At 39.0% G+C, this 27092-nt stretch overlaps 1 protein-coding gene across 5 annotated transcripts in view; it reads right to left on the bottom strand.

Moving 5' to 3' along the window:
* The window catches only part of DYM (dymeclin), a 416736-nt gene that overhangs the window by 44794 nt on the left and 344850 nt on the right, over positions 1-27092 (bottom strand). For 2 of the 5 annotated variants that reach the window (XM_026455155.1, XM_031934504.1), the window contains exons 16-17: positions 12969-13082; positions 2295-2536 (exon numbers count right to left, since the gene is read on the bottom strand). In XM_026455155.1, the coding sequence (XP_026310940.1) occupies positions 2306-2536; positions 12969-13082 (345 nt within the window). In that variant the 3' untranslated portion in view covers positions 2295-2305. Of the gene's footprint in view, positions 1-2294; positions 2537-9915; positions 10008-12968; positions 13083-27092 lie in introns of those variants that run through there. The other 3 variants (XM_026455157.1, XM_026455156.1, XM_031934503.1) reach the window with 2 other exon arrangements.

The raw sequence follows: 27092 nt of genomic DNA, 5'->3' as shown, positions 1-27092 counted from the left end.
CTTCTGGGCTGTTAGCAACGACCATTTCTTGATCTGAATAGCCACTATATGGATATTTAGTTTGTACCTATTATTTTACAGTATACATCTATAGTTTATTTGTATATACTATCTCTCAATATACACTGAAAAAAAAAAAAAAGGAGGGGGATAGCTTTATTAGTAGATGAGACCTTGACTATGTTCTAGATATGATGTATGACCAGAAACAGGGAATTACTCTTATGACTCAATAAACTTTAGAAATTGAGTATAAAATATGTTCCTTCCAATCTCACTGTGAGACTAGTGAGCAACAATATAATTTAATACCAAACCCATCACAAGTTTAACGTATCTAACACCAAAGAAAAGGTGACTTAAAGTGAACTATTTCATATTTTAAATGATTCTATTTGAAAGAACATGCTTTGATGTGCAAAGATCATTTCTAGACACAAATAGTCTACAACTTACCATTTTTAACGTGGGTTTTTTTTTTTTTTAAATAGTGGATACTCTTCAAGTGGGGCAAGTAGAACATGCTGGGAGTGATTTTCACAATCCAGTAATTGACATTTTATTAGTCAGAGATTAGGAAGTTCCCTGAAATACTGGTACAATATTTGGACAAATCTAACAGAAGAGTCACAGTTGAGGCAGACGAATAAGGACAACTGGTTTTATTGATTGATTGATTGATTGATGGAGTCTCATTCTGTCACCCAGGCTGTAGTGGCATGATATCAGCTCATTGCAACCTCTACCACCCGAGTTCAAGTGATTTTCCTGCCTCAGCATCCCAAGTAGCTGGGATTATCAGCACCTGCCACCGCACGTGGCTAATTTTTGTATTTTTAGTAGAGACGGGGTTTCACCATCTTGGCCAGGCTGGTCTTAAACTTCTGACCTTGTGATCCACCTGCCTTGGCCTCCCAAAGTGCTGTGAGCACTTTGGGTCTCCCAAAGCGTGAGCCACCACTCCCGGCAACTGGTTATATTTTTTAAAGCACCACAGTTAGATTATATAGGAAATTTTAGTTTGTGAATCACACATTTCTGACCCAAAAAAATTCTATCAAAACTAATAGCAGGGATTTCAAGGTAAAATCACACAGCTTAATGTTTCCTTTTCTACTGAAGAGTGCCAGCCTTTTCCAGAGTTGCCCTTACACTGTGAACTTGGGTCCCGCAGTCACTGGAAACCATGTGTCCTAGTCCATTTTATGCTGCTTACAACAGAATACCTGAAACTGGGTAATTATTTTAAGAAAGGAATTTCTTCCAGGTATGGAGGCTTAGAAGTCCCAGGTTGGGCTGCATCTGGTGAGGGTGTTCTTGCTGGTGGAGACCCTCTGCAGAGTCCCAAGGCAGTGCAGGGCATCACATGGGGAGGGGGCTAAATGTGCTAGCTCAGGCCTCTCTTTCTTTTTTTTTTTTAGACGGAGTCTCGCTGTCACCCAGGCTGGAGTATAGTGGCCGGATCTCAGCTCACTGCATGAATCTGCCTCCCGGATTCATGCCATTCTCCTGCCTCAGCCTCCTGAGTAGCTGGGACTACAGGCGCTGGCTACCACGCCCGGCTACTTTTTGTATTTTTTAGTAGAGACGGGGTTTCACCGTGTTAGCCAGGATGGTCTCGATATCCTGACTTCGTGATCCGCCCGTCTTGGCCTCCCCAAGTGCTGGGATTACAGGCTTGAGCCACCACGCCCGACCTAGGCCTCTCTTTCTTTTCCTATAAAGCCACAAGTCCCCCTCCCATGATACCCATTAATCCATTAGCCATTACTCCATGAATGGATTAATCTATTTACAAGAGCAGAGCCCTCATGATCCAATCACACTTTAAAGGCCCCACCTCTCAATACTGCTGCACTGGGGAATTAAGTTTCAACATAAGTTTGGAAGAGACATTCAAACCACAGCACCATGATCTGAAGAACTAGGTGCCATAGACTGAATGTGTTCCCCTAAAGTTAATATGTGGAATCCTAATCTCCAGTGTGACAGTATTTGGAGGTGAGGCTTTGGGGAAATACTTAGGGCATGAAGGTGGAGCCTCAGGAAGGGGATTAGTGCCCTCATAAGAGAGACTCCAGGGCTGGGCGCGGTGGCTCTGTAATCCCAGCACTTTGGGAGGCTAAGGTGGGCAGATCATCTGAGGTCAGGAGTTCAAGACCGGCCTGGCCAACATGGGAAAACCCTGTCACTACTAAAAATACAAAAATTAGCCAGGCATGGTGGTGCATAGCTGTAAATCCCGCTACTTGGGAGACTGAGGCAGGAGAATCGCTTGAACCCAGGAGGTGGAGGTTGCAGTGAGCTAAGATCGTGCCACTACACTCCGGCCTGGGTAACAGAGTGAGACTCGTGTCAAAAAGTAAATAAATAAAAATAAAAATAAATAAATAAAAGAGACTCCAGAAAGCTCCCTTACCCCTTCGGCCATGTGGAAGACACAGCGGGAAGATGGCCATCTATAAACCAGGAGGCAGGCCTTCACCAGACACGAAATCTGCTGACGTGCTGATCTTAGACTTCCCAGTCTCCAGAACTTTGAGAAACAAATTTCTGTTATTTACAAGCTACCCAGTTTATGGTATTTTGTTATAGCAGCCTGAACAAACTAAAATACTAGGCAAGATTTATTTTGCTGCCAAAAAATTAGATATTTATCACTTTTTAATTAAGTGTTTTAGTTGATGAATATAGTTGACTATATTCAAGATGCAATGATAATAAAGACTAAATTTTGCTACCCTAGGATTACAAAGTAAAAACTATGCTTAATTTGCTGATCAATTCCAAGGAAAAAAACTGCTTATAAACTGCTTACAAATCTACCATATGTTTAATTAAACAAAAATAATGTAAGACATTATAATGAATATCATGGGCTAGCCTGTTTATCAAGAATGATTAGCCAGAAAGCAAATATGACATTAAGCCATTGCATGTCTTTTTTTTTTTTTTTTTTTCTTTTTGAGATGGAGTTTTGCTCTTGTTGCCCGGGCTGGAGTGCAACGGCGCAGTCTCGGCTCACTGCAGCCTTTGCCTCCCAGGTTCAAGCAATTCTCCTGCCTCAGCCTCCCGAGTAGTTGGGATTACAGGCAGGCACCACCACACCTGGCCAATTTTGTATTTTTAGCAGAGACAGGCTTTCTCCATGTTGAGGCTGGTCTTGAACTCCTGACCTCAGGTGATCCGCCCACCTCGGCCTCCCAAAGTGCTGGGATTACAGGCGTGAGCCACCACACCTGGCCAACCCATTGCGTGTTTACTGCAATTTCAATATCATGTACAAGAAAGTACAAGAAAGGCCTAACAGTCTTTCAGTACTTCATAAAGCAGCAATGGACACAACTGTCAAACATTTCAAAGGTTACTCTATAGCACTGATACAGATATTTTCAAACTCAAGGACTTGATTTGGTGTATTATGTATGCTTTCAGTTACACAAATTGGTCTAATAAGCAAATGGGTTAAGTGGAAGCAAAAATTTAGGATTTGAAAGAAGGAATAGCTGAAATTTATGGCTCAAAGATAAGAGGGACTAAAATAATCTTGTCTGTCACCCAGGGTGGAGTACAGTGGTAGGATCAGGGCTGACTGCAGCCTCAACTTCCAAGGCCCAAGCAATCCTCCTGCCTTAGCCCCCTGAATAGCTGGGACTACAGGTGTGCACCACCATGCCTGGCTAATTCTTTTAGGGGTAGTTTTAGTACAGATTAGGTCTCGTTATGTTTCCCAGGCTGGTCTCAAACTCCTGAGCTCAAGTTATCCTCCTGCCTCAGCCTCTCAAACTGCTGGGATTACAGGCATGAGTCACTGCACCTGGCTCCAATGAACTCCTTGGCCTCAGTTTCCTCACTTGCAGAATATAAATTATCCTTACACCTCATAGAATTGCTAGGGAGACTAAATGAGATCACCTATATAAAAATACTTACCAGAGCACCGGGTATAAAGCAAGTGCTCAATTAATGTTAACCGAATAGTAAACAACAAAGAAAAAGGAAGTTGAGTCAAAAGAGGGATACTTATGTCAGACTGAAAAGCATATGCAACATTTAAAAGGCCACAGACTTTATTAATGGAATTTTACTACTCTGTCTCGCTTTAAAGTAATTTTCATCTTATATTTGGGTTACATGTAAAAGATTTTCTACTTTAAACGAATCTGCTTTAAGGATCACAAAGTGAAGGTTCTCTGTCGTTTGTAGGGAAGTTGTAAAAAACAGCTTCAACCTTATCAAGGCCAACTGTTAATTCTAGCCATCATCTCCTTAGTTTTTGTGAGGGCAGGGAATTGAAGAAAACTGGTCCATACAGTAGTGGTTCCCAAATCTGGCAGGTTATCAGCACTGCTCAAAGAACTGTTTAACAGACAGATTCCTGAGTTCATCACCAGTCTACTAGGTTGGAATCTCAGGTGGGATCCAGAACCTGCATATGAAAAGAGTGCTCCAGGGGACTGTTCATTAATTAAGAGAATTCTCTTGAAATCCTCATTTTAATGGAGGGAGAATCACCGTGACCAGATTCCGTCTGAGATAACCCCAATCAGAAGAGATTCTAGTATCAACATTATGGATATTCTATTGTGCCCTCTTACAGTCCTTGTCCTGCAAAATGACTCTGGAGGGATTCAACTGAGGAACTGGCCTTGGCTAAGATTTCCCATTTGCTTCCTTCTCAATGTGTAGAACTGGTGACTTGGAAAACTGTAGCAACATCCTGTAAATGTGTGTGTGTGCATGTGTGCATGTGAGATCATGGAGTTCATAACAGAAAATTTCTCACATGGGGATTAAATGGTCCTAAGAATCAGGTATTACATTATTCTAGCAGTTTCCGGAGCCATTTATGAGCCTGTGTTTACTATTCCATGGGAGGCAGAAGTAACTTACAAGACTTGATCTTTGTCTTTACTGGACAAGAAACTCAAGGAGAGTCAGAATGGGAGGGAGAGCCACTGTGATTGTTGAACTCTGCAGAGATCATTTTGGGCCTGGTGAAATGGCAGAAATGTCATCTCCCATTTGAGGATAGAAGCCTAGCACAGAGCTATCCCCTTTATGCTGAATGCTTCCTAGCTCCCATCCCACAGCAAAAAGGTAGTAATATTTCAGGAAAGAGAGAGAACGATTTTTTAAAAGTCTAAAGTGATAAAAATAAAAACAGGAGAAAAAAGTCAAATGACATCATTTGTACAATTAAAGTAGCTATATGCTAGCAGCAGCTTTAGTCTGAAGAAGAGGCTTTGCTGTTGGGCTGGTGGACAGTGTCAGGCACTCGGTCTCCTCGACTTTCTATCAGGCCCTGAACACACACATGCTCTACATGGATCAGGGAAAGTAGAGAGAATGAACCAAAAAAAGCAAACAGTGGCTCTTTATTGGACTCTAGTAGAGCCTGACAGGCCCTCCATGCTCTTTACCCCCTGAGAAAGGTTCAGAAATAGGAAAAAATGAGATCACTTGAAAATTTTATCCTAATAACATAAATCAGAATATTTTACTCTGCTCGAACTATGAAATCACTGCAGGTGACAGTCAAGAAGACAACCCCTGAGAAACTATTAAAAATTTAGTAAGGCCAGTTTACGTAGGAATTAGCTTATTGATGAGAACTACTAAAGTAGAGGTCTTCACAGAAGGGTTTTGTAGCTATAAGAATGCATAAGTGTGGAATAATGTAGACTTTTAAAAAGCGACTGTTCCAACAAAGTGACCGAGACTTCCAGTCTTAACTGAGCTTCTTTATAATATGCTGGAATAAAAGCTGACCTTTTAAGAGTCTATGGAGAGCCATTCTTCAAAGGACATTTTCTTGAAGCAGCATTTTATGGTCAACAGGCCCACTGTTTGTTGATATCCTTCTCTTTCTCATTTCCTTCCTCCCTCCCATCTAGCAAATATTAAAGTGCCCAGTATGTGCCGGGTACATTTCAGATACCCCAGTGAACAAAATATGAAGACCTCTGCCTCCTGGAGCTTACATTATCTAGGAGGATAATAATAAATAATTATACAGTATGCTAGATGACAAATGCTGTGGAAAAAGAAAACATACAGTAGGACTGGGGGACTGGGAGTGCAGAAATGTAAACTGGGAGGTCGGGCAGGCCTGATGGAGAGAGAGACTTGCTCACAAGAGTAAAGACTTGAAGGGGATGCAGGAATGAGGCCAGCGGACATCTGGAGTAGGGAGAGTGATCCAGGCAAGGCTCTAAGAGTGGAGAGGGCTGGTGTGTTTGGAGCAATTATCTAGTGCTGTGCTTCTCAAACTGGAGCAGGCATCAGTTCACACAGGGGCTGATGTTAAAGCGTTGACTGCCCCAGCCCCACAGATTCTAATTCCATAGGTCTGGGGTAGGGCCCGAGAACCTCCATTTCTAGCAAGTTCCTAGGGGATGCTGATGCTGCTGATATGAGGATCACACTTTGAAAAACAGTGATTTGATACTTTATTTATTTATTTATTTAGAGATGGAGTCTCGCTGTGTCCCCTAGGCTGGAGAGAAGTGGTACAATCTCGGTTTCACCACATTGGTCAGGCTGGTCTCGAACTCCTGACCTCGTGATCTGCCCACCTCTGGTTCCCAAAGTGGTGGGATTACAGGCGTGAGCCACCACGCCCAGCCTTGATATATTATTTTTAAAACTCTCTGAGTGAGTTACTAAATAATAGTGGATAATTAAATCAGTTTAATGGGTCTGACCAGCAATTTTAAAAAAAGAAACAGAATAGGCAATGTTGGAGCCCATCACATTTAATGAGGGTAAGCACTGTTTATGAAACTTTCATTTCAGTTGTATATAAATGTGTGAATTGTATCATGATGTAAAATGCATTTTTTGCTGTGGGTGGCAGTCTAAAGAGTTTGAAAGCCACTGGTCTAATTACTTTATTGCACCATTAAATAATACAAGCCATATTAATACAGCAGAAATAATTAGGGGAGTCCTATTGTTCCAGTTGGACACTAAGCTGAACTTGCCTTGGGCCTTCTCTTGTATTCACACACAGATTTCCCCATCTGGATTTCTCTTTCATCCCAGCTTTATGGAAACCTTACCATCCTTTTAAAACAGAGAAATGTCAAGTTCAGGTTTCTCTTAAACGTTCCCTGACTAGTTCTTCCCAGCAGTGTCTCCATTCCTTCTTCTAGAACTTAACTTCTACTCCATTCATTTGACATGCACCATAATGTGCCCTGCTCTATTCAGCTTTGCAATGCAAGGGGGTGCCTTTCTCTCCTGAAAGGTGATACATTTTTCTGAGGGCAGAGGTGGTGTCTTACACACTTCTGTTTCCCCAATGTCCTAACAATGCTATGGTCAAAGTGGGAGTAAAATAACGAGCTGCAGGAGGAAGAAACAAACCACATTTGTAAGAGATGCTTTGCTTGTATATTATAGGTGATATCAGTGATGATTATGATGATGCAAATTAATGTAAAGGGACAGATGAGTGCACACATCCTGAGAAGCAAATCTGGGGACAGAAGGAGAATGGTGGTAGAAGGAGAAGGGCCAAATACAGGAAAATCAACTGGCAGGGAAAGCTTAGAGGTAAGAGACCCTTTGTCTTCCATCCGGGAGCCTGGGCTGAGGGGGCCTTGGGACAGCATGCCATGGAGAAAAGCCTCACTCTTCACTGGGAGTCCCTCCTTTAATGTTCTGCACTAATGCTGTGCAGTGAATAAGGAGAGTTGAAGGACCAAAGGAGAAATCAGGATTTTGGCTGAGAAGGAGAGAAATAGGAATCCAGAGGTGGAGTGGAGAAGTTAATTTACCCCACGAATATGTATTGAATGAGATGGGTGTGCTGGGGGATGGTTTTTGCTATAATGGAGGGACATACGTGGTGCCATAGGAATGTGGAGAAAACCACCAAGTGTGTGTGGGTGAATCGGAGTGGGTTTCATAGAAAGCGGGGGGCACGATTGGCTCACCTGACAGACAAGCCATGAAATTGTGAGAACCCAGAAGCTGCACGCAGAAACGCCTGGCATGCAAGGACTCTGTCCACCTGGCAATCGGCTAGTGGCTGACAGCGTTGGGGCACAGGATCCGTAGGAAGAGAAAGAACAAAACTTAAGTCAGGAGCTAGGCCACGAAGTGCCTTGCGTGCTGGATCAAAGCAGGGTGTAAGGGCAGCAACAGGGCTAAGGACGCCTGGGGAAGAAGAAGGATGCAAAGTGGGGACCCCGATTAGGAGTTTATAGCAATAGACTGTGGAGGAAACATGGAGAAGCCGCATGGGAGGGTGGCAATGTGGAGGGAAAGGAATGACTTGAGAAATGCGAATTTCTAGGGTTTGGGATCTAACAGTACTTTCGTGTTAGAGGGAGGATGCTGGCTATTCATATTTCCACAGGTAGAGATATACAAGGAGTGTGGATGTGTGGGGAGGCAGAAGAGAGTGTGGACACACGGGGGTTGTTCCTGTGGGACCCCAAGGGGGCCCTCCCAGTACGGCACTCAGGAATCTGCTCTGGGGATAGAGAACTGACAGAGAAATGCAAGATACTTAGGGTGAGATAGGGAAGAGACCCCTGAATAGGAGCAAGGGGAAAGGTTTTAAGCAAGTCAATATTAAGAAGCTGCGAAAACACGTATGTCTATTGCGGCACTATTCACAATAGCGAAGACTTGGAATCAACCCAAATGTCCATCAGTGACAGACTGGATTAAGAAAATGTGGCACATAAACACCATGGAATACTATGCAGCCATAAAAAAGGATGAGTTTGCGTCCTTTGTAGGGACATGGATGCAGCTGGAAACCATCATTCTTAGCAAACTATCACAAGAAGAGAAAACCAAACACCGCATGTTCTCACTCATAGGTGGGAACTGAACAATGAGTTCACTTGGACTCGGGAAGGGGAACATCACACACTGGGGCCTATCATGGGGAGGGGGGAGGGGGGAGGGATTGCATTGGGGAGTTATACCTGATATAAATGATGAATTGATGGGTGCTGACGAGTTGATGGGTACAGCACACCAACATGGCACAAGTATACATATGTAACAAACCTGCACGTTATGCACATGTACCCTAGAACTTAAAGTATAATAAAAAAAAAAAAAATAAAAAAAAAGAAGCTGTGAAAAACCTCTTGAAATTTCAGTTAGTAAAATTTTTTATATTTTCCTTTATGCAACTAAAAACCACAAAAGTGTTATAAAAAGTGAATATAAAATAAAGGCTTTAAAAATCATTTAGTGTGAAACTGGTAATTACTTTTAATGCCTATGACTTATCAAGTGTCTTGAGTATATGAAAAGTTTGGTTAATGTCAATAACATATTATTCCATACTTTCTTATTTACATTAAAAGGTAAGTTTTTTTTTTTTTTTGAGACGGAGTCTCACTCTGTCGCCCAGGCTAGAGTGCAGTGGCCGGATCTCAGCTCACTGCAAGCTCCGCCTCCCGGGTTCATGCCATTCTCCTGCCTCAGCCTTCTGAGTAGCTGGGACTACAGGTGCCCGCCACCTCGCCCGGCTAGTTTTTTGTAATTTTTTTTTTTTTTTTTTTTTTTTTAGTAGAGACGGGGTTTCATCATGTTAGCCAGGATGGTCTCGATCTCCTGACCTCGTGATCCGCCCGTCTCGGCCTCCCAAAGTGCTGGGATTACAGGCTTGAGCCATCGCGCCCGGCCGGTAAGTTATCTTCTGGTTAATTCCTCTTGAAAAGCACTACCTAGTTGTCAAACATTAAATATGGTAAAATTCTTAATCCTCAAATGACATAGATAATTCACTAAACTGAAGAAAAGAGGGGACTTGAGAGTCCAACATAATGAAACCTGAGGTGGTAGTGGTGTGAGAACACGCACAGATCTGGATGGATTCCGACCCATCACCATGACATTCAAATTGCTCCACAGTAAGCGAAATGCGAGCCAGGAACATACCCTGTTGTGGATACAGACAGCGAGAGCTTTGAGCTGCGGCTTCTAAGTCGGCTCCCAGAGGACATACTAACTTTATTTATTTCCTTCCAAACCTAAAGGAGAAATAAGCGACTCAGAATTTCAGAGCCCGTTCTTTAGGTCTCTGTTTAAGAAGGAGGGTCTGGAAAAAATAATTACCTAGTATTGCCTTTCCCAGACTTCACAGAATACCAGTAAGAAGAGAATGTTTAGAATGATATTAATACTATTTACTCTGAACAGCCAAGTTGTTTAACTATATAGACAGATTTATCCAAAGAGTATGTATTCCCACATAGGATATTACACAAATATTTTAGAAGGCTATGTCAAATAATAGTTGATTGAAAAATATTTTATTTGGTTGGAAGTCAATTACTCTTCCATGGGCTTCCAGATCTTACTGTTGACTTGCCCAAAATTGGAAGAATACTACTTCTACACATTTGGCTTCCATCCTACAAAGAAAGGGAAACTTCTAAAACTTTAGGCTCATTGTCTTCAGCTGACATTAGCTGGTGAATTTCTCATAAGTGAGGGGCACTGTGATCCTCTTAACAACCCAGAAGGTAGTAGTAAGTAATTTTGAGTTTCTAAGTGTTTAATTTATATATTTTAAGAAACAACAAATCAATTAGTATATATTATTCCACATTTTCACAGAGAGCTTATTAAGACAGCATTTCCAATTTGAAACCAACTCTTTTACATCAATAGCATGTATAAAACTATTATTACATACCCGACAATTATTTTATCAGTATATATTAGTAAACTACTCCAAAGACTGTAATGTGCTGTCACGTAGCATAATGTAAACATTATTCAACACAGCTTGAATTTTCAATCAACTTTAGATACTGTGGTATTCTGTGAATTAAACTCTAGAGGTTTTAAGTGATTCATTTTATCATAAACACTCAATCCAAAAAGATGATTAAAATAATTGAGATAAGGCTTGATTGTAAGGATAAACAGCCTTTTTTTTTTCTAGTAACATCTGTGGTAATAATATGCTACCATTTAAACCAACTAGGATGACTCACCATCTGTGGGTAAATGTAATTTTAGTAAATGTAATCTTTTCTAGTACTGGTGATAGTTCTTTTTTTTTTTTTAAACTGAATCATCCTTCCTCTATCCTTTTGCAACCATGAAGTGAGACGGCAAGCTGAGGTCAGGAGTACAACTTCTTGCTATGTTCCAGAACCAAATTAACTGGCCCACTTAAGAAATTTACCCATGACCTTGGCCTCAATAGGATCTTGCTCTAAATCAGAGTCAACTTGCCTGGGACCCATCATAGATCAATTATTTTCTCTATTTAGCCATAATTCTGAAAAACGAAAAGAGTTTCATTTTTGTTTATATGTCACTGTCTCAAATATAAATGACATTTTATTTTTGAACATAGTATAATAAATAAACAAATATTAACATACAACCACTTAGCCAGCACATTGTAATTCATTTTGCTTTAAGGTAAGTATTACAGTGAACTACAAGATTAACCTTCCCCAGACTCCATTGCAGTGTCCTTTTTTGGCGGCCTTGATATTTCTACTTTGTTCCTGACTGAGCTTAGACACCAAGATCCATCACTTCCTGGGAGTAGCCACTCTAATCTTCATGGATTTTTTTGTACTGGTTCACATGGTATAGTCTACATAAATTTGAAATAGTTCAAAAAAAATCCCACAAAAATACCCCCAAACCAACCAACAAAACAAGGTCTTACTTTATGTAAAAATGGAAATAATATGAATTCTCTATATTTAAAAAATTGTCTGGAATAGGAACACATCCAAGCTGGAGGACCCAGTGAACTGTAACCTGTTTTTATGCTATTACCACATGGTCGTGCCACTTTGGCTGATAAACAGAACACTTGCCATCTTTGCTCAGTACCGTGTGAATCTCACTGTTTATGTACAGTGGAACTTCTAATGTGCTGTTATTTTACAAACTCTGTTATTATAATTGAAAATATTTTTATATCCTACAACAATATCTCTCAAGCATTCATTAAGCGGTGGTTCTAGTGATAGTGCTGAACAACACAGCCCCCAAAAACAGTAACACTGGAACAGACGTGAGTTGTGATAAAACACTAAGAAGGCCAAATATCCACTATGACCTCCTGTGTTGGTAATTTAGGTGAAAGCACTCTAAAAAATTAGAGCGAATGAAGAAAAAATTTAAGAACAGTAAAGTAAAAGTAAGCTGCAATGCTGTACATTCATGCATTCCCCAAAAGATCTCCTTTACATCTTTTCTTATGGGATAATTAGTCTTGAAGTATGAGTTTTATATTGTGAGACTGCTTCAGGAATACATCTATCACACAGATGTAAATGCCTTCTTCAAATACAGCATTTCCCCCACCGTCTCCACGAAGTACATCTCTTTCCACTACTACATCCCAGGCACACAGTAAACAGTGCGACAATCATGAACATGGGCTGTGGAGCTAGATTTCCTGGGTTTCAATCTCCAGGCTCCATCATTTTCCAGTTGTATGGCCTTGGCTAAGTTTCTTAACTTCACTGTACATCAGTTTCCTCATCTGAAGAATTAGGATGATACCACTACCCACCTTGAAGGGCTGTGGTAGGGACTGAATGAGTTTGATATAATACATTTAGAACCCGTGTGGCACCTAAATTAATATTATGTAAATATTAGCTACTGTTGTGATCATCTTCATCACCACCTTCCCAACAACTCGTGATGATACTTTTAAGGCCGAATTTGTTTCACTGGGTTAAAAAAATAAGGTGTCCTTTTATTAACAGTATATGAATTATAGTGCATGCCATGCTTGCTTGTAGGATATGCAGTGCTATGAAAGTATTAATGCTTCTTTTGCTATCTTCTTTTGAAAAGCTGTCAGAAACCTTTGTCACAGTTCTGAGGAGCCCTTCTAGTCTATGCACTGGGTAAGCAGCATGATTCTGGATAGGGCCTGCTCAGACACTAACATTTACATCAAGGGACATGGCAGTGTCAAGTGGACATTTCTTTAGCCATCTTACCTTCAGTCTGTCTTTGGGCAGCGCAATGACGCCTTGCTTAATGATTTCCAGGACCCGTTCCACTGACAGCTCAGCTCCAGCTTGCAGCAACCTTGAGCTAAAGAAGGTGATCACCTGTAATGTAAAGTGTTATTTTTTTAAACAAGATGTATGAAGTGTATTTTTAGTAGCCGCCTTCCTCACATGGTAGTTAAACTATCATGATTCCATTCCTACAGTGACCTGGCTTTTAATTCACTAGCCCTCCTAAACACAGTTTGCTCTCTGTTGGGTTTGATAGCCGAATCAGAAGCGACCCCTCAATATCCAGGGCTGATTATTCATTCGGTGAATTAAGTAGCCGCCTGAATTCTACTCTTTCTTGTGCTGCCCAACCTTGCATTTACATTTCATTTATAGAGCAGTATCCAACAGAAAGTGGGGAGAGAAAGCTAAACCCTAAAACCTATCACTTTTGAAGCTTAATAGTAGCTCTCTCTCTCTCATAAGGGCTTAACAGGAAAGAATTTGAAACTAATGGCTAAAATGATGTTTTGGGGATTATCTATGAATTTAGCCACATTTCCCTTATCGTGATCACCAGGGATAACGAATAGCAACCTATAATTACTTTTGCTTCATGTTATAGCACAGCCCAAAGTATGTAGCAAGATATTATTAACACAGTAGCATGTCACTAAAAAATGAAAACAAAACATCATTTTTCAGCAAATTATTTTTAAAACCACAACGTTCATAAATCAAGAAGACTGCAGATCCCTTTTAAATTCAAGAAAATAACATTTAGGTGTTTATAGTCAGACATGCAAAAATATAAAAAATTATTGTGTTTTTCTAAAGTTGAGCATTACCTTTTATGTCTTCTATTTCATAGGTAAAATATATTAAGTTACAAACAATCTTTCACAAACATTTTTATGCATTTTCTTTCAGAATTACTCTCCTAAATGCTAATTGTTTAAGAGTACAATAGCTTTTCTCTTAACAATTCTAGTGGAAAGTACACTATATTACATAAACACTACCAAATGCATTTGTTCTGGAAGGTAAAGAGACTTAGCTGGCGCCACGGCCATTAACAAGCATGTGCCTCACAATTCTGTGGCAATGAGTGAGAACAAAGGCAGCTCACGGCTGGTGACACTGCTTGTGATTCCAGATAAACCATTTCTTTATCTCAAGCAGTTTGCTGGCACCACCAGCTCCTTGGCAAGTTGCTAATTTTGCCCACAAGTTGCTTTTTCGGTATGTGCCTATGGGTCTTGTTCTTCCCCATGTCGGATTTCAAGTTCTTTTTGAGTTTCTGGGATTAATATTTTGTTCACAGAGTTTAGACACAGCAGGTCCAAAAATTGATTTTTGTAATACAGTGAATAAGTCTTTGAAGAAAGACACAACACAGATAGCAAAACATATTGTAATAGATTAAAATCCTATTTCAAAAATATGTAACAACAAATACACAAAATAAATGCTTTCCTTTTGTGTAAATATCTTCATAGGTTGTAAACACAAGCATAGTTTTTCTGAGAAAAGAATTGGTTAAACATATAAAATGCCAATTTTGTTGGTAAAAAAAATGGTTTAATGTTCGAAATTTCATATGGGTCAACCTAACACCTATGCATAGTATTATCTTCTCTGACCAAAAAATATTTAAAAAGTAGGAGCATATCTGTTAAAAACACATTCTAAAAAATAAAAAAAATGATAATTAAAAAGTAGATAGATGTTACAGATGCTTGAGGCTTACTGAATTTTTTTTTCTTTCTAATGTGCTGAAAGCTGACATTTCACTACTGGATTTTTGTTTTGTTTATAGCAGTAGATAATATAGACAAGGAGTAGTTCTCAAGCATGGCTGATCATCAGAAGTAGCTGAGAAGCCTTGTGAAATTCTGATCCCAGGGCCTGGTCAGGGACCTTCTATTACACATCAGACTCTCCAGGTGATTTTGATGATCAGCCAGCATCTAGACCACAGGTTTCCAAACTTTTCAGGTTATATACATCTACAAGTAAAAAAATAAGGATGTGCTTGCAATATATGTTCTAGTTCTTTATAAATCATGCAATATACTACAGCACTAATGTTTTACATATTACAAAATGTTCATAAAATAAATTTAAAAGGATGAGATAAAGATAAAACGAATTAGATTTAAAAAACCCGATGATACAAAACATGGTTTTTGTACTCACTAAAATGTCATTGAAAATAATCTGGGTAATTACAGAGTACTAATCACAGTGGTTTCACATGACCATCAGCAAGCACAGTATTCACCCGCGGTAAGATCCATCATTTATTACAGTGAATATAAATCCATAGTGCCAACAGTCTTCCTGGTAACTTTTATGGATCCATTTGCTGTGAGATTAGACTGATTCATCACTGTTTTTCCCTTATAATGTGGCACTTGTTCCAGGAGCAGGGGTGTCAGCTCTGCCATTATCTTTTGTCATATGTGTTTATATTTTTCTCTCACCTTCAGTGTGTGGGGAAACATGCTATTTAATGAGGGTTTAACTAAATCCAGATACTGTAACCAAGAACACACATACTACACTAAGCTTTACGTGAATGAACAGGTGAGTGCATGTATGCCAAGCCCTACAAGTTGAGGAACTTCTATCTCCTCCCTCGGGATATATGGAGTACTGAAGCTGACACAGCCCTGGCAGGTTGTAAAGGACAATACTATTAGTAAAACTAAATCTCTTTATTTTTAGATGAATAAATAAAAGCTCTAATATTTTCTTTCCATGCTTCTATGGATGAACTGTTAGTGCAGTATCTGGGGGCATGTGCAGCCATCCGCTCTGATAATCACTAATCAAGATAACAAAATGCACATAATCAAAGCTAAATGGAACTCACAGTATTCACACACTACTCAAAGACTTGACAAACCAACAAAAGAGAGTGTACTTATGTGTCACACCACCAAGAACAAAGTAATGCAATGACAGTTTTGCTTTGTTGACTCTGCAGCCTACACTGGCTTTCCTCTAAGCCACAAGGAATTTCCATTTCCACTGGGAGAGCTGCAGAGTAGGCATGAGGCTGGGTTTCTAACTAAATTCCTTTTTCAAACTGGTTCTCATTTGTATGTTTTAAAGCTGACATTCTCATGTTTTTGCATTCAAACTCACACGATTTTAGAAAATGATAAAACTACCACTTGCAGAAGGGAAGTATAATTTACGTATCAAAACCGAAGGAAACAAATCTATCCTGAATGTTTATCATGGACTGTGTACTGTACATATACTATTGATTTAATTCTCATGACAATCTCACGAGGCTGATAAAAATCTCTGTCCTACAGAACCGTAAAAAGGATCAGAGAGACAAGAAAATAGACTGGGGTGACCCAGGCAAGTGGGAGGAGCAGGGCTCTAGCTCAGGTATTTCTTCTTACTTTATCATGTCTCTGGCAATTCCTACATAGCAAAATGGAGCAGTAGCTTAGTTTTTCAAATAGTGGATATCTGAGTGAAAGGTGTAAGTTGTTTAGCCAAACCTTTCAGATGTCATTTGATTGCAACATCACCAAAGAATGTGAGACAATTCATTCAAAGATACAAGCTTCTATTTCCTACTCCCAGGTTATAATTTTGCACATAATAGTACTTTTAGTGACGATGACTAAAACAGATGTGTGGCTTTTATCAATTTGTATAGCAACCATTAACACTGTTAAAATAGATGAACTTTTATTCCTCTGAAAATCTCTGCATGAGACACAGCCAATAACAGAAAAATTTAAGTAAAACCTTTAGTGAAAGTTGGGATGAATGCTTTGTCAGTGTAATTCAAAGACAACCTTTCAAAGGAAGGTACTTTTCCACAGTGCATGTTTTACAACCCTCCTCTACCTGCCATATTTGGCTGTAACTCATGAAATCCAAGTACAGCACATTACCTTCCATTATGCTATTAGCTTTGAACAGTGATGGCCAAATGTCATATACTGATAAATCAGTTGTATACTTTGAGTAATGTCAAATCACATTTAACCACCTGTCATGAAACAAATGAATGATTATTATTAATAGATTACAGATTAATAGAAACAAGAAGCTTTTCTGGAGTAGAGGAGGGTGAAAAGGAGCTAGTATGTACTCATCAGGCAAACATGCTTGCTTGCTAAAAATGGCCACTCTCCTAAGAGGTAGAAGTAGACAGCTAAGTTTTATTTTATTTTTATTTTTTAAGACAATATTTTTTAAACATGTGAAATACATATATATTTCCTCATTGACTTGAGTTTCTCCTCAAATTACTGTATTTTAATCAATACATATATCGACAACCCATTCAGCAGAGGAGCTCTCCTGAGGATTTACCAGGGAAATAAATAGATGATACCATTTTCTCGCTTGAAGAAAGACGCAATATAATTTGGGAGATAAGACAGATCAAATCTGTATAATTAGAATAGACATCGTGGTAAAGTGGACAATGAATTACTCAAAGTCAGAAGGCTTAGATTTGATTCCTGCCTCTGATACTAGCAATGTGACTTGTAAAACACTCAACATCTAGATGTAGCATGATTCAGTGGTTTAGAGAACTTACCTGGTGTAGGACTGCTTGGGTTTAAATCCCACTTCTCCTTATAATATCTTCAAAGTGACAAAGTTGCAGCATCTACTGCAATAGGAACCAATAATGATAATGTGGCAACTTTGTCATTTTGTAAATGAGGGTACTGACACACACCTAATAACAGAAAGAGCTAACGTTCTGTGAGCACTTACCATGTGCAAAGCACTTTGCGCTGTGCAGACATTAACTTATTTAAGGCTGCGGATTTCTCTCTGAGCTTTTGCTGGGTCCCACAAATTTTGATATGTTACATTTTCATTTTTGCTCACTTTAAATTTGTTCTATTTCCCTTGTCTACTTTTTGACACATGGGTGTAATGTTCACTTTCCAACTATTTGGAGATTTTCCAGATATCTTTCTTATGGATTTCTATTAAATAGTTTAATTTCACTGTGGTCAAAGAATAGGTGATCTCATGTCATTTAAATTTGCTGAGGTTTGTTTTACAGCCCCATACATGGTCTCTCTTAGTGAATGGTTCACGTGCACTGATGTTGTTGGGTGGTATGTTTTCTAAATGTCAACTAATCAAGTTGGTGGTTAGTATTGTTTGGGTCTTCTATATCATCACAAATTTCTGTTTATTTGTTGTATCAATTACTGAGAAAGAAGTGTTGATTTCTCCAATTATGGGTTTGTTTGTGTCTTCTTGCAATTCTATCTGTTTTTATTTCATGCATTTTGAAGCTCTGTTGTACACACATTTATGGTTGTTATGTCTCCTTGGTGAATTGACTTCTTTCTCATTACATGGAGTCCCTCTTTACCCTTGGTAATGCTCCCGGTGTTGAAGTCTACTTTGTCTGCTATTAATATAGTCATCCTACCCTTTTATTTTTGATTAATGCTTACATAGTAAAACTTCTTTTATCCTTTTGCTTTTAACCTATCTATTCCTTTATGTTTAAGGTGGGTTTCTGATAGACAGCACATAGTTAAGTCCTGCTGTTTATCCAATCTGAAAATTTCTGTCTTTTAATTGAAGCATCAGGATTATTTGCATTTGATTTAGTTATTGGCATGAATGGATTTAAATCTATATTTCTTTTTTTGCTGTTGTTCCACTATTATTTATTCTGCTTTTCCCGACTGTAGTTCATGGATCCTGGAAGAAGAGATATTTCTGGGTCAGAGATGGAGGGAAGTTTGTTAGTCATAGCAACAGCAGTGATCACAGCATCTGCATTACCACACTGGCTCCCCAAGTCCCAGTTTGCTCAGGGTGATGTGACAAGGGTCAGACAATACCTGCACATGTAGTAAATTATATTAAAGGACAGAACCCTGAGCTGAGGGAACCCGAATCTCTTAGAGTGGTCAGTAACCATGCCTATCTTTTACTCCAGAAGGAGATACAAACATCTTTGAAAAGATAATCCAGAGCAAAGGATAGTCAGTGCCTTTGCTCACAAGATGAAATCTCTGGAAAATTATCTCCCAACATACATATGTGCCAACTTCCAATTCTTCCCTCTCATCCTCTGTGCTACTGCTGACACATATCTTACTTTTACATGTTATAAACCCCACAATACATTGTTAATATTTTTATTTTAGACAAAATGGGTTGGCAACTTATAGCCTGTGGGCCAAATCTGGCCTGTTGTCTGTTTTTGTAAATAAAGTTTTATTGGAACATAGCCATACCCACTTGTTTACACATAGTCTATGGCTGCCATTGAATTACAATGGCTGAGTAGAACAGTTGTGACAGAGACTATGTGGCCTGTGAAGACTAAAATATTTACAATCTGATCACTTACAGAAAAAGTTTGAGGACCTCTTCTTCAGACAGTCAATTATTTTATACAGTGGATCAACATAAGAAAAAACTTTTTATGTTTATCTTTATTTTTGCTATTTTTGGAACTCTTAATTTCTTTTTGTAGATCCAAGTTTCTGTCAGATACAATAGCTCTTCTGTTTCAATAACTTCCATTAACTTGCCTATAGTACACACTAGCAATAAGTTCTCTCAGTTTTGTTTGAAATGTCATTATTTTGTATTCAGTTTTTAAACACATTTTTGGGGGTAAGATTTTAGCATTATAAAGATGTCACTTCATTATCTGACTTGCCTAGGCTCTGTCAAGAAAACTGCTGTTACGATCTTTGTTCCTCTGTATATAATGTTTCTTTTTTTCTCTGGCTGAATTCAAGACTGTGTTTTTTATCTTTGATTTTCAGATGTTTAAATATAATGTCTTAAAAAAATGGATTTATCCTGATTGGGGTTCTCTGAGCTTCTTGGATCTGTGGTTTCATGTCAGTATTTTTGGAACATTCTCAGCTATTATCTCTTTAAATATTTCTTCTGAGCTGTTCTTTCTCTCTTCTTCTGAGACTCCAATTATATGTATATTGAATCATTTGATATCGTCCTATAGCTCTTGGATGCTATGTTCTCATTTTTCACATGTTTTTCTCACTGTGTTTATTTGCATAATTTCTACTGACCTATCTTCAAGGTCACATATTTTTTTTCACAAGCCCACTAATGAGCCTGTCACGGCAATTCTTTGTCTGTCATATGTTTTTTACTTCTAGCATTCCCATTTTATTTTTTCTTACAGTTCCCATCTCTCTCTGGAACTGTTTATGTACGTTGTCACCTTCTCCCCTAGGACAAAGGTTGGTATGTGTCTTCTATAAAGAACCAGGTAGTAAATATTTTAAGTTTTGTGGGTCCCAATATAGTCTCTGTAACATATCCTTTTTTTTTTTTTTAAACAATCCTTTCAAAACATAAAAAACATACTTATTTCACAGGCTGTACAAAGACAAGCTGTGGGCTGCATTTGCCCTATGGGTCCTACTTAGTTGACCTTCATACCAGATCTTTGAAAGTGATAAATAATAATTACAGTCCCAGTCTGACAGTTCCAACATCTGAGTCATCACTGAGTCTGGGTCTGTTGTCTGTTGACAACATGATTTTTTTTCTTGCCTTTTTATGTCTCATAATGCTTGGCTGAATGTTAGACATCATGTGTAGAACTGTAGAGACTGACAGAAATACTGTTTATGATAAATTTGGGCACATCTCTTCTTAGGTCAGGCTTGGAGGTTGAGCTGATTCACTCAGAAGGTAAGCTGAATTTGAGTTTGGCTGTTGCTGTGGCTACCTTCAGTGCACCACATCCTCTAATGACGCCTTCTGCCTTGCTGGGATTTGAAGTTCCACAGGTTTTTCAATGTTCATGCTCCACTTTCTGCTTTCAGTGAGCTCTGCATGCCTGGGTCCCAGAGTAGGGTCTGTATCCATGCCCTTGATCTTTCCCAGCAGCAGATGCTGCTGCTTGTTACTCAGTACTTGCTAGGCTGGTGGCAGAAGGTAGGGGATTCTTACCCATTAAGACCTCTGTCTTAAATGGGGTTGTCTATGCCTGGGCCTAGGGCATAAGGCTTTCTTAGCTTTCTCTCCCCTTTCTTCTTATGGCAGCCAAACTTTGCCCTGTATCTGTGATGAGTTGTTGGTAGGATACCTCTAATGTAGAATCCTGGGGACAGGACAGTTTCCTGCCCTTTACCCAGAAGTAGAGAGTTTTTTATCTTTTACGTGCAGTAACGGGTCCCTACCTATGCCCTGAGGGCAACAATGTTTAGTGCCTGCCTGTGCACCCCACCCCTCCACCCACCGGCAATCTAAGGCTTTTGCACCATATGAAGGAAAGGTCTGGCAGGGGAATGATGCTACGCATTTTCTATAGGTATATCACCTTGGGAGGCTCTCTCTGGCTTCCTGCCATGCCCCCAGTCTCAGTGGAAAACAGCCTGTGAGTGCAAATTCCTCTGGTGCTTGGGTCTCCTGGGTGTTCTGTAATGTCATGCTAGTCCACACTCAACCTTTAGCAAGTCATTAAAATTGCATCTGATTTCTTTTTACCCACTTGTATGGTAGCCGCCTAGTCCTGTGCTCTTCCACAGGTGATCCAGTCCTGGTGTCTTACCTCAACTTGAGGGGTCGGTGGGCCGATGATCCCTCCTTGGGATCTAGGCTACTTGGTTGTCCTGTGACCTTGGCTCATTTATAGGTTCAAGAAAAGTTATGATTTTGTAGTTTACCTCTTTTCTTTTTGTTAGGACAGAACTCTTCCTAGCTTTCTATATCCTAGGCAGAAGTCCACTCTAGGGAATTTATTTTTTAGTAGTAAATTTACTGAGGTACAATTTCATACAATAAAATAAACCTACTCATTTTGATGGTACAGTTCAACCAGTTTTGACAAATAATCATACCCTGTAACCACCTGCCCCTCATTATCACAGAATGTTCACTCCACCTTCCCGGTCAGTTCCCCATCACTCCGTCCCACCCACTATTCTCTGTGCCTAGAGTGCTGCTCTGTCCCCAGATAGCTGCATAGCTCACTCTCTACCTGCTTCAAGTTTTGGCTCAAACGTACCTTCTGAGAGGCGTCCCTGATCACATTCTTTAAATCTGCAATCTCCTACCCCTATTCTAATGAGCTCTCATTATTCTCCTTTCTTATTCTTCCTTTTTTTTTTTTTTTTTTTCCTTAAGCAACTGGGTAGATACTGATGTCATATATTGGGATAAGAAAGACTATGGAAGAAAATATTTTATATTGTATTGGTTTTTTCAGAAAATCAAGAATTATGATTTAACCTTGTTCAACAATTGTGGGACTGTCAAGTCAGTAGCCTAATGTGTTAGTTTAGACCTTGATAAGGATGGTCAGGTCTGGAAATACACAAGATCTAATGTGAATTCTACACTGTTCAGAGATAAAAATATTTCTTGCCTTTACTATACTATACAATGGTTATAGTTCATTGCATCTGTCCTCTACTTTTATATTCAGCCATTTCTTAGGTAACCAGACAATTTATTTTATGTTCTCTCTTGTTTGGTGTCATATTCTACCTTGTCTTGCTGCTTAATTCAGCCTGATCATATCACCTAATGTTTTAGATGGGAGAGATAGGTACCCGTGTGTAATAAAAACGTGGGCACTTGAAAAACATATATCTAACTCCTTCTGCCGAAGTTAAAAGTGCTCCAAGGTTAGCCACTTCTGTCTTCTGAGATACTGAGTGCTGCTAAATGTCTTAACCAAAAATAATCAACTCTCAACTCCCTGCCTGCTAAAAATAACAGTAGATTCGTCTCCTCCACCAACTTTTTTTCCTCTACAGTCTTCCACAGTTAACTTTTGAAGGTTAACTCTATGAAAGAAGAAAGCAGCAAAAGCTTATTTGAGCCAAAATTTCAGGGGTCTTTGGGGGATAGAAGGGGAAGGTAAAGCACTGAAAGAGGCAGAAATAGAGATGTTATTTATATCTTTATCACAGCAATCTTTTCAAAATACGTAAAAGGAGTTTAAAATATTTTTTAAATGAATCTCCAGTGTGCCCAGCACTATTTTGGATGATAGTATTCAACAAAAAGTTGTTGGAAAACCTGCTCATTTGGAACCTTACTTAGGTTTATCCAAGTGAATGTTGAAAACATGGGATTTAACAGAATGGGAACCTGGATTCAGGGTCTGGTTGACTGACTTGCTAGCTAAGTGGTCTCAAGCCCTTCTCTAGCCCTGCTCTCCCTTCCTCCTAGGGATGGCGAAAGGGCCAATGAGATAGAGCCCCCTGCAATGATATGTGATAATTATCCAAGACAATGACCCTTAGGCATCTGAGAAACCTATCAGCATCTTGGTTTTCTTATCTGTAAAATGGGATAATAAGCCTAGCTCACATAGATTAAGGATGGTAAAAGAGGTCATATACATGAGGCACTCAAGCCTCATTCCCATCATCTGGAAGGTGTACTTAAAACTGTTTAGGCATTTGTTTATGTGGTTTTAAGAACTGTATAACAGCATATAGCCAAACGTTTAGCCTGAGAATGCAGTTTTTACTGAATACAGGTGAAGTGTAAATAAGTGGCCCATTCTTCCGACAACGACAGAAAAGTGAGCACAGGTGTAAGTCCAACTTAACATCCTGCTTTTACTTCTACATGGTTCTATACTGTGTGCTTACAGTGAGGTCCTTTCTACTTCCTCACCTCCATTCTGCCTTTCACTTCTTCCAAAGGAGAATGTGTTTCAAATGGATGTAGTTTAAATTCTTTGCATGGTTCTGTGTGACCTTATAAAAAAAAATTAATATGGTCTTTCAGAGACTTTTTTTTTTTCTTTTTCTTGTGTGTGTGTGTGTGTGTTTAAGAGATGGTGTCTTGCTACATTGCCCAGGCTGGTCCTGAATTCCTGGACTCAAGAGATTCTCCTGACTCAGTCCCCTGAGCAGCTGGGGTAACAGTGCACCACCACGCCTCAGAGACATTTTTAAGGATAACAACTGCCTGGTTACTAAGAATGTTCCTCATCGCACCACTGATGGAATAAAGACTGATTGGACTTCATTAGAACTGATTTTGAAAGAGAAAGTAATTAGGTTTGTGGATATGATCAGATGGTTTCATAGGCAACTGTGGGAGCATTTAGTGAACGTGTATAGTGGTTAGGCAGAATTACTACTAACATGGGCCTTATCATCAAACTCTGGGTTTAAGATCTGGCTGCATCACTTTCCAAATGTGTGACAGTACACAAGTTAATTAATCTTTCTAACTTGGTATCTTTATCTGCATATTGAGGACTCAAATGAAATATATACCTCATGGTTTATTTTTAATGAGGATTAAGTAAGTTAATGCATGTAAGTGCTTAGCAAGTATGCAATAAAAGCTAGTGATGATTAGAAAAGAAGCAAATGGCTTTTGATGTGGTTTAAATAAAATTTTAAAGCTAAATACTCCAAATGATGTGTAATATTGCAGCTATTGCAGCTATAACCACAGAGGGAAAAACAATCTTTGGTTTAGTCTTTTGTCAGGAACACAAAGAAAATATTGCCCATCACAATGAAAGGTACTGGGAATTAGAGATTATTTTTCTCCAATATACTGCAGGTGTATATTACCAGACATACATAGTCCATAGTTCAGGTGACTATCTTTAAACATTTTTTTAAAGGAAAAAAGAAATATAGGAAGGAATGAAAAAAGAAATTGGAATGAGGGAGGGCCAGAGAAAGGCAAAAGTTAGGACAGATGGGATAGAGGACTGCCACAAGGGCAGACTGAAATGAATGGGATGACACAGTTTAGAAACACGAAGACTGAAAACAGACATGTTGGATATTTCTAGAATGTAAAGATCTCAATAAATCTTGGAAAACCAGGAATATCTCCCCACCTCTGGAGCTTGAAAGAGATACATTAATAAACCAATACAAGAAAATACTATTTTAACATTACAATGCCCATTTGTGGGTGATATTCTTAGATGAAATATTAGACATCAAGAGTCTCAAGACTATAAAAGGCCACACTGGGCATCAGATTAATTTTAAAAAAGATATAAGGATAGGAAAAGTAGCATGCCAAGAGCATAGCCCCACAGGCTTTGTTTTCCTTGGGAATCCTTATGGTAGTTTCTGGGCTAGTCTTTGACCCTTCAAATGACAGCTCAGATGCAAGAGAATGAGACTACTGTAGGTAGATGCAGTAGCCACCCTACCTTAGAACTGTGTCCCAAATAGAAACCAATATCCTTGTGACAGTCTCAGCTTCTAGGTCTTTGTAAAGGATGTGCCCAGTTATAAAAGTTCTCTCATTCAGAGAAGCCCAAAGTGATGGCTTCTCATCAAGTATTTGTAGTTCATTCATAGTCCTCCAAGTAATGACTCAGCTTACCAATCAAATGTCATTTTATCACATTATCATTTTATCATAGCACTGTTGCTTGGTAACACAACTGACATTCTACCTCCATTAGATTTCCAGAGAACTGAGCTAGAAGCATCTTAACCCAAGGCCAATTTCTCATGTAAAAGGGGAAAAAGTTTTGTGAAACCTTTACCCACAAGCATAATGAGTCTTAAACTCAGTATTTTACCTCCAAAAATACTACTGGCAAGAAACAGAAATGAATTTGGACAAATTCATGAATAACATGGTTAGAAGAAGCTTTTCAGAAGTAAGTAAATAGCTCCCTATAAATTTGCCTTTACAGAGAGAACAATTTCTACTGGATGTTACAATCCTTAAGACTGCTTGCAGGAATAACTGTTAAGAGGAATGGATATAATTAAAAAAACAAAGACAAAAACAAAAAGAGGAATGGATAAAGGCTCTGCTTGAGTTCCAGATAGTTTCTTTGAGAGCTGAGATGATAGCAGGGACGTCATTCTCCCATGAGATACCCTCCAGCCCCCATGGACTCTTTACTTTCCTTAATAACTGGTACTTTTGCATTCTCGTCTTCTATCAAAGCATAAAACTAACACGAATTCTTAAGACTATAAACCACAATTTACCATGTTGTCAAAAATAGTCTATCCCATAAAAGAAGACGGAGTTAACTTGTGATGGGTGTTCCTTAGGCAATACTTTGTTTCATAATCTTATTAACACTGACACTTTTCAATTTTAAAGAGATCTTATCAACACCAATACTTCTTAATTAAAACTCAGAATTAACAAGAAGGACACGGGGCCAGAGATGAAATATTTGAGAAGTTGCCTAAGGATGTTCTCACACACATCCTAAATATCAGTGAATCTACATGGGAGTATACTGGTTCATAAAGATTTCCCTTAAAATGTCAACGTTTGATTCTTAAAATAAACATCCTTGTGTGAAATGGTGTTTCTGCTTTACCTTGATTGCACGGATGGCAACTATACCCAAATTCTCCAATTCTGTTAATGATACCTAAATGGTGTTGATATAAGCTTAGGAAAATGACAAGAGTGTGCATGGCAAAATATTTTGCTATAGCTGCAATCGTTAGGTATATAATTGAAGCAGCTTAAGGAAAGCCAATGAAATTAAGCTGACAGAAGAGAGTTTTAATATTGATTTCTGATTACCAGCAATCACGAAAAAGCTGTGAAAATCAATGAATGGATTTGCAACAGTATACTCAACTGTAGGTTAAACTCACATTTCATTGTGTAGATTCCAGAGTATCCAGCAGTTAATACACCCTATGTGTTAAGAGTCTGGAATGGGAGGCTAGCTATGGCCCAAACCTGATTTCAACCAAGTACCTAACAACTACACAAAACTCTACTAAGACAAGCAAAAGATTAACCTACTTCGGCAAACTGGCTTACGAGAATGGATAGAGACATTCTTAAATGTCTGAAATTTGACCAGAATCTATGTGTTGCTGCCACCCTGAAAGCAAAAGGAAGGTTTTTGTTTAGAAGCCACTCTCTACCTTCTCTCTCCATCCCTAAAGTAGTTCAGCCTCTATCTTTGCTTTCAAAACTCTGACAGACAGGCTTCTACGCTCCAGGCAGAGGCCTGAAGAATTCTTATCTAAGGACATGGACTAGCCCCCAAAATAAGATTTAATGATACTGATATAAAGGGGCTCCAAGGAAATGACCATCTAATTAAGAAGAATTTCATAGACAAAAAGTGGCAGCGAATAAATAATTTAAAAGACTATTTGGCTGGGTGCAATGGCT

The sequence above is a fragment of the Piliocolobus tephrosceles genome, chromosome 18 (genome assembly GCF_002776525.5).
Source record: "Piliocolobus tephrosceles isolate RC106 chromosome 18, ASM277652v3, whole genome shotgun sequence".
Taxonomy (NCBI): domain Eukaryota; kingdom Metazoa; phylum Chordata; class Mammalia; order Primates; family Cercopithecidae; genus Piliocolobus; species Piliocolobus tephrosceles.
The sequence above is the reverse complement of the archived record's forward strand: the minus strand, read 5'-3'. Positions and strand labels throughout refer to the sequence as shown.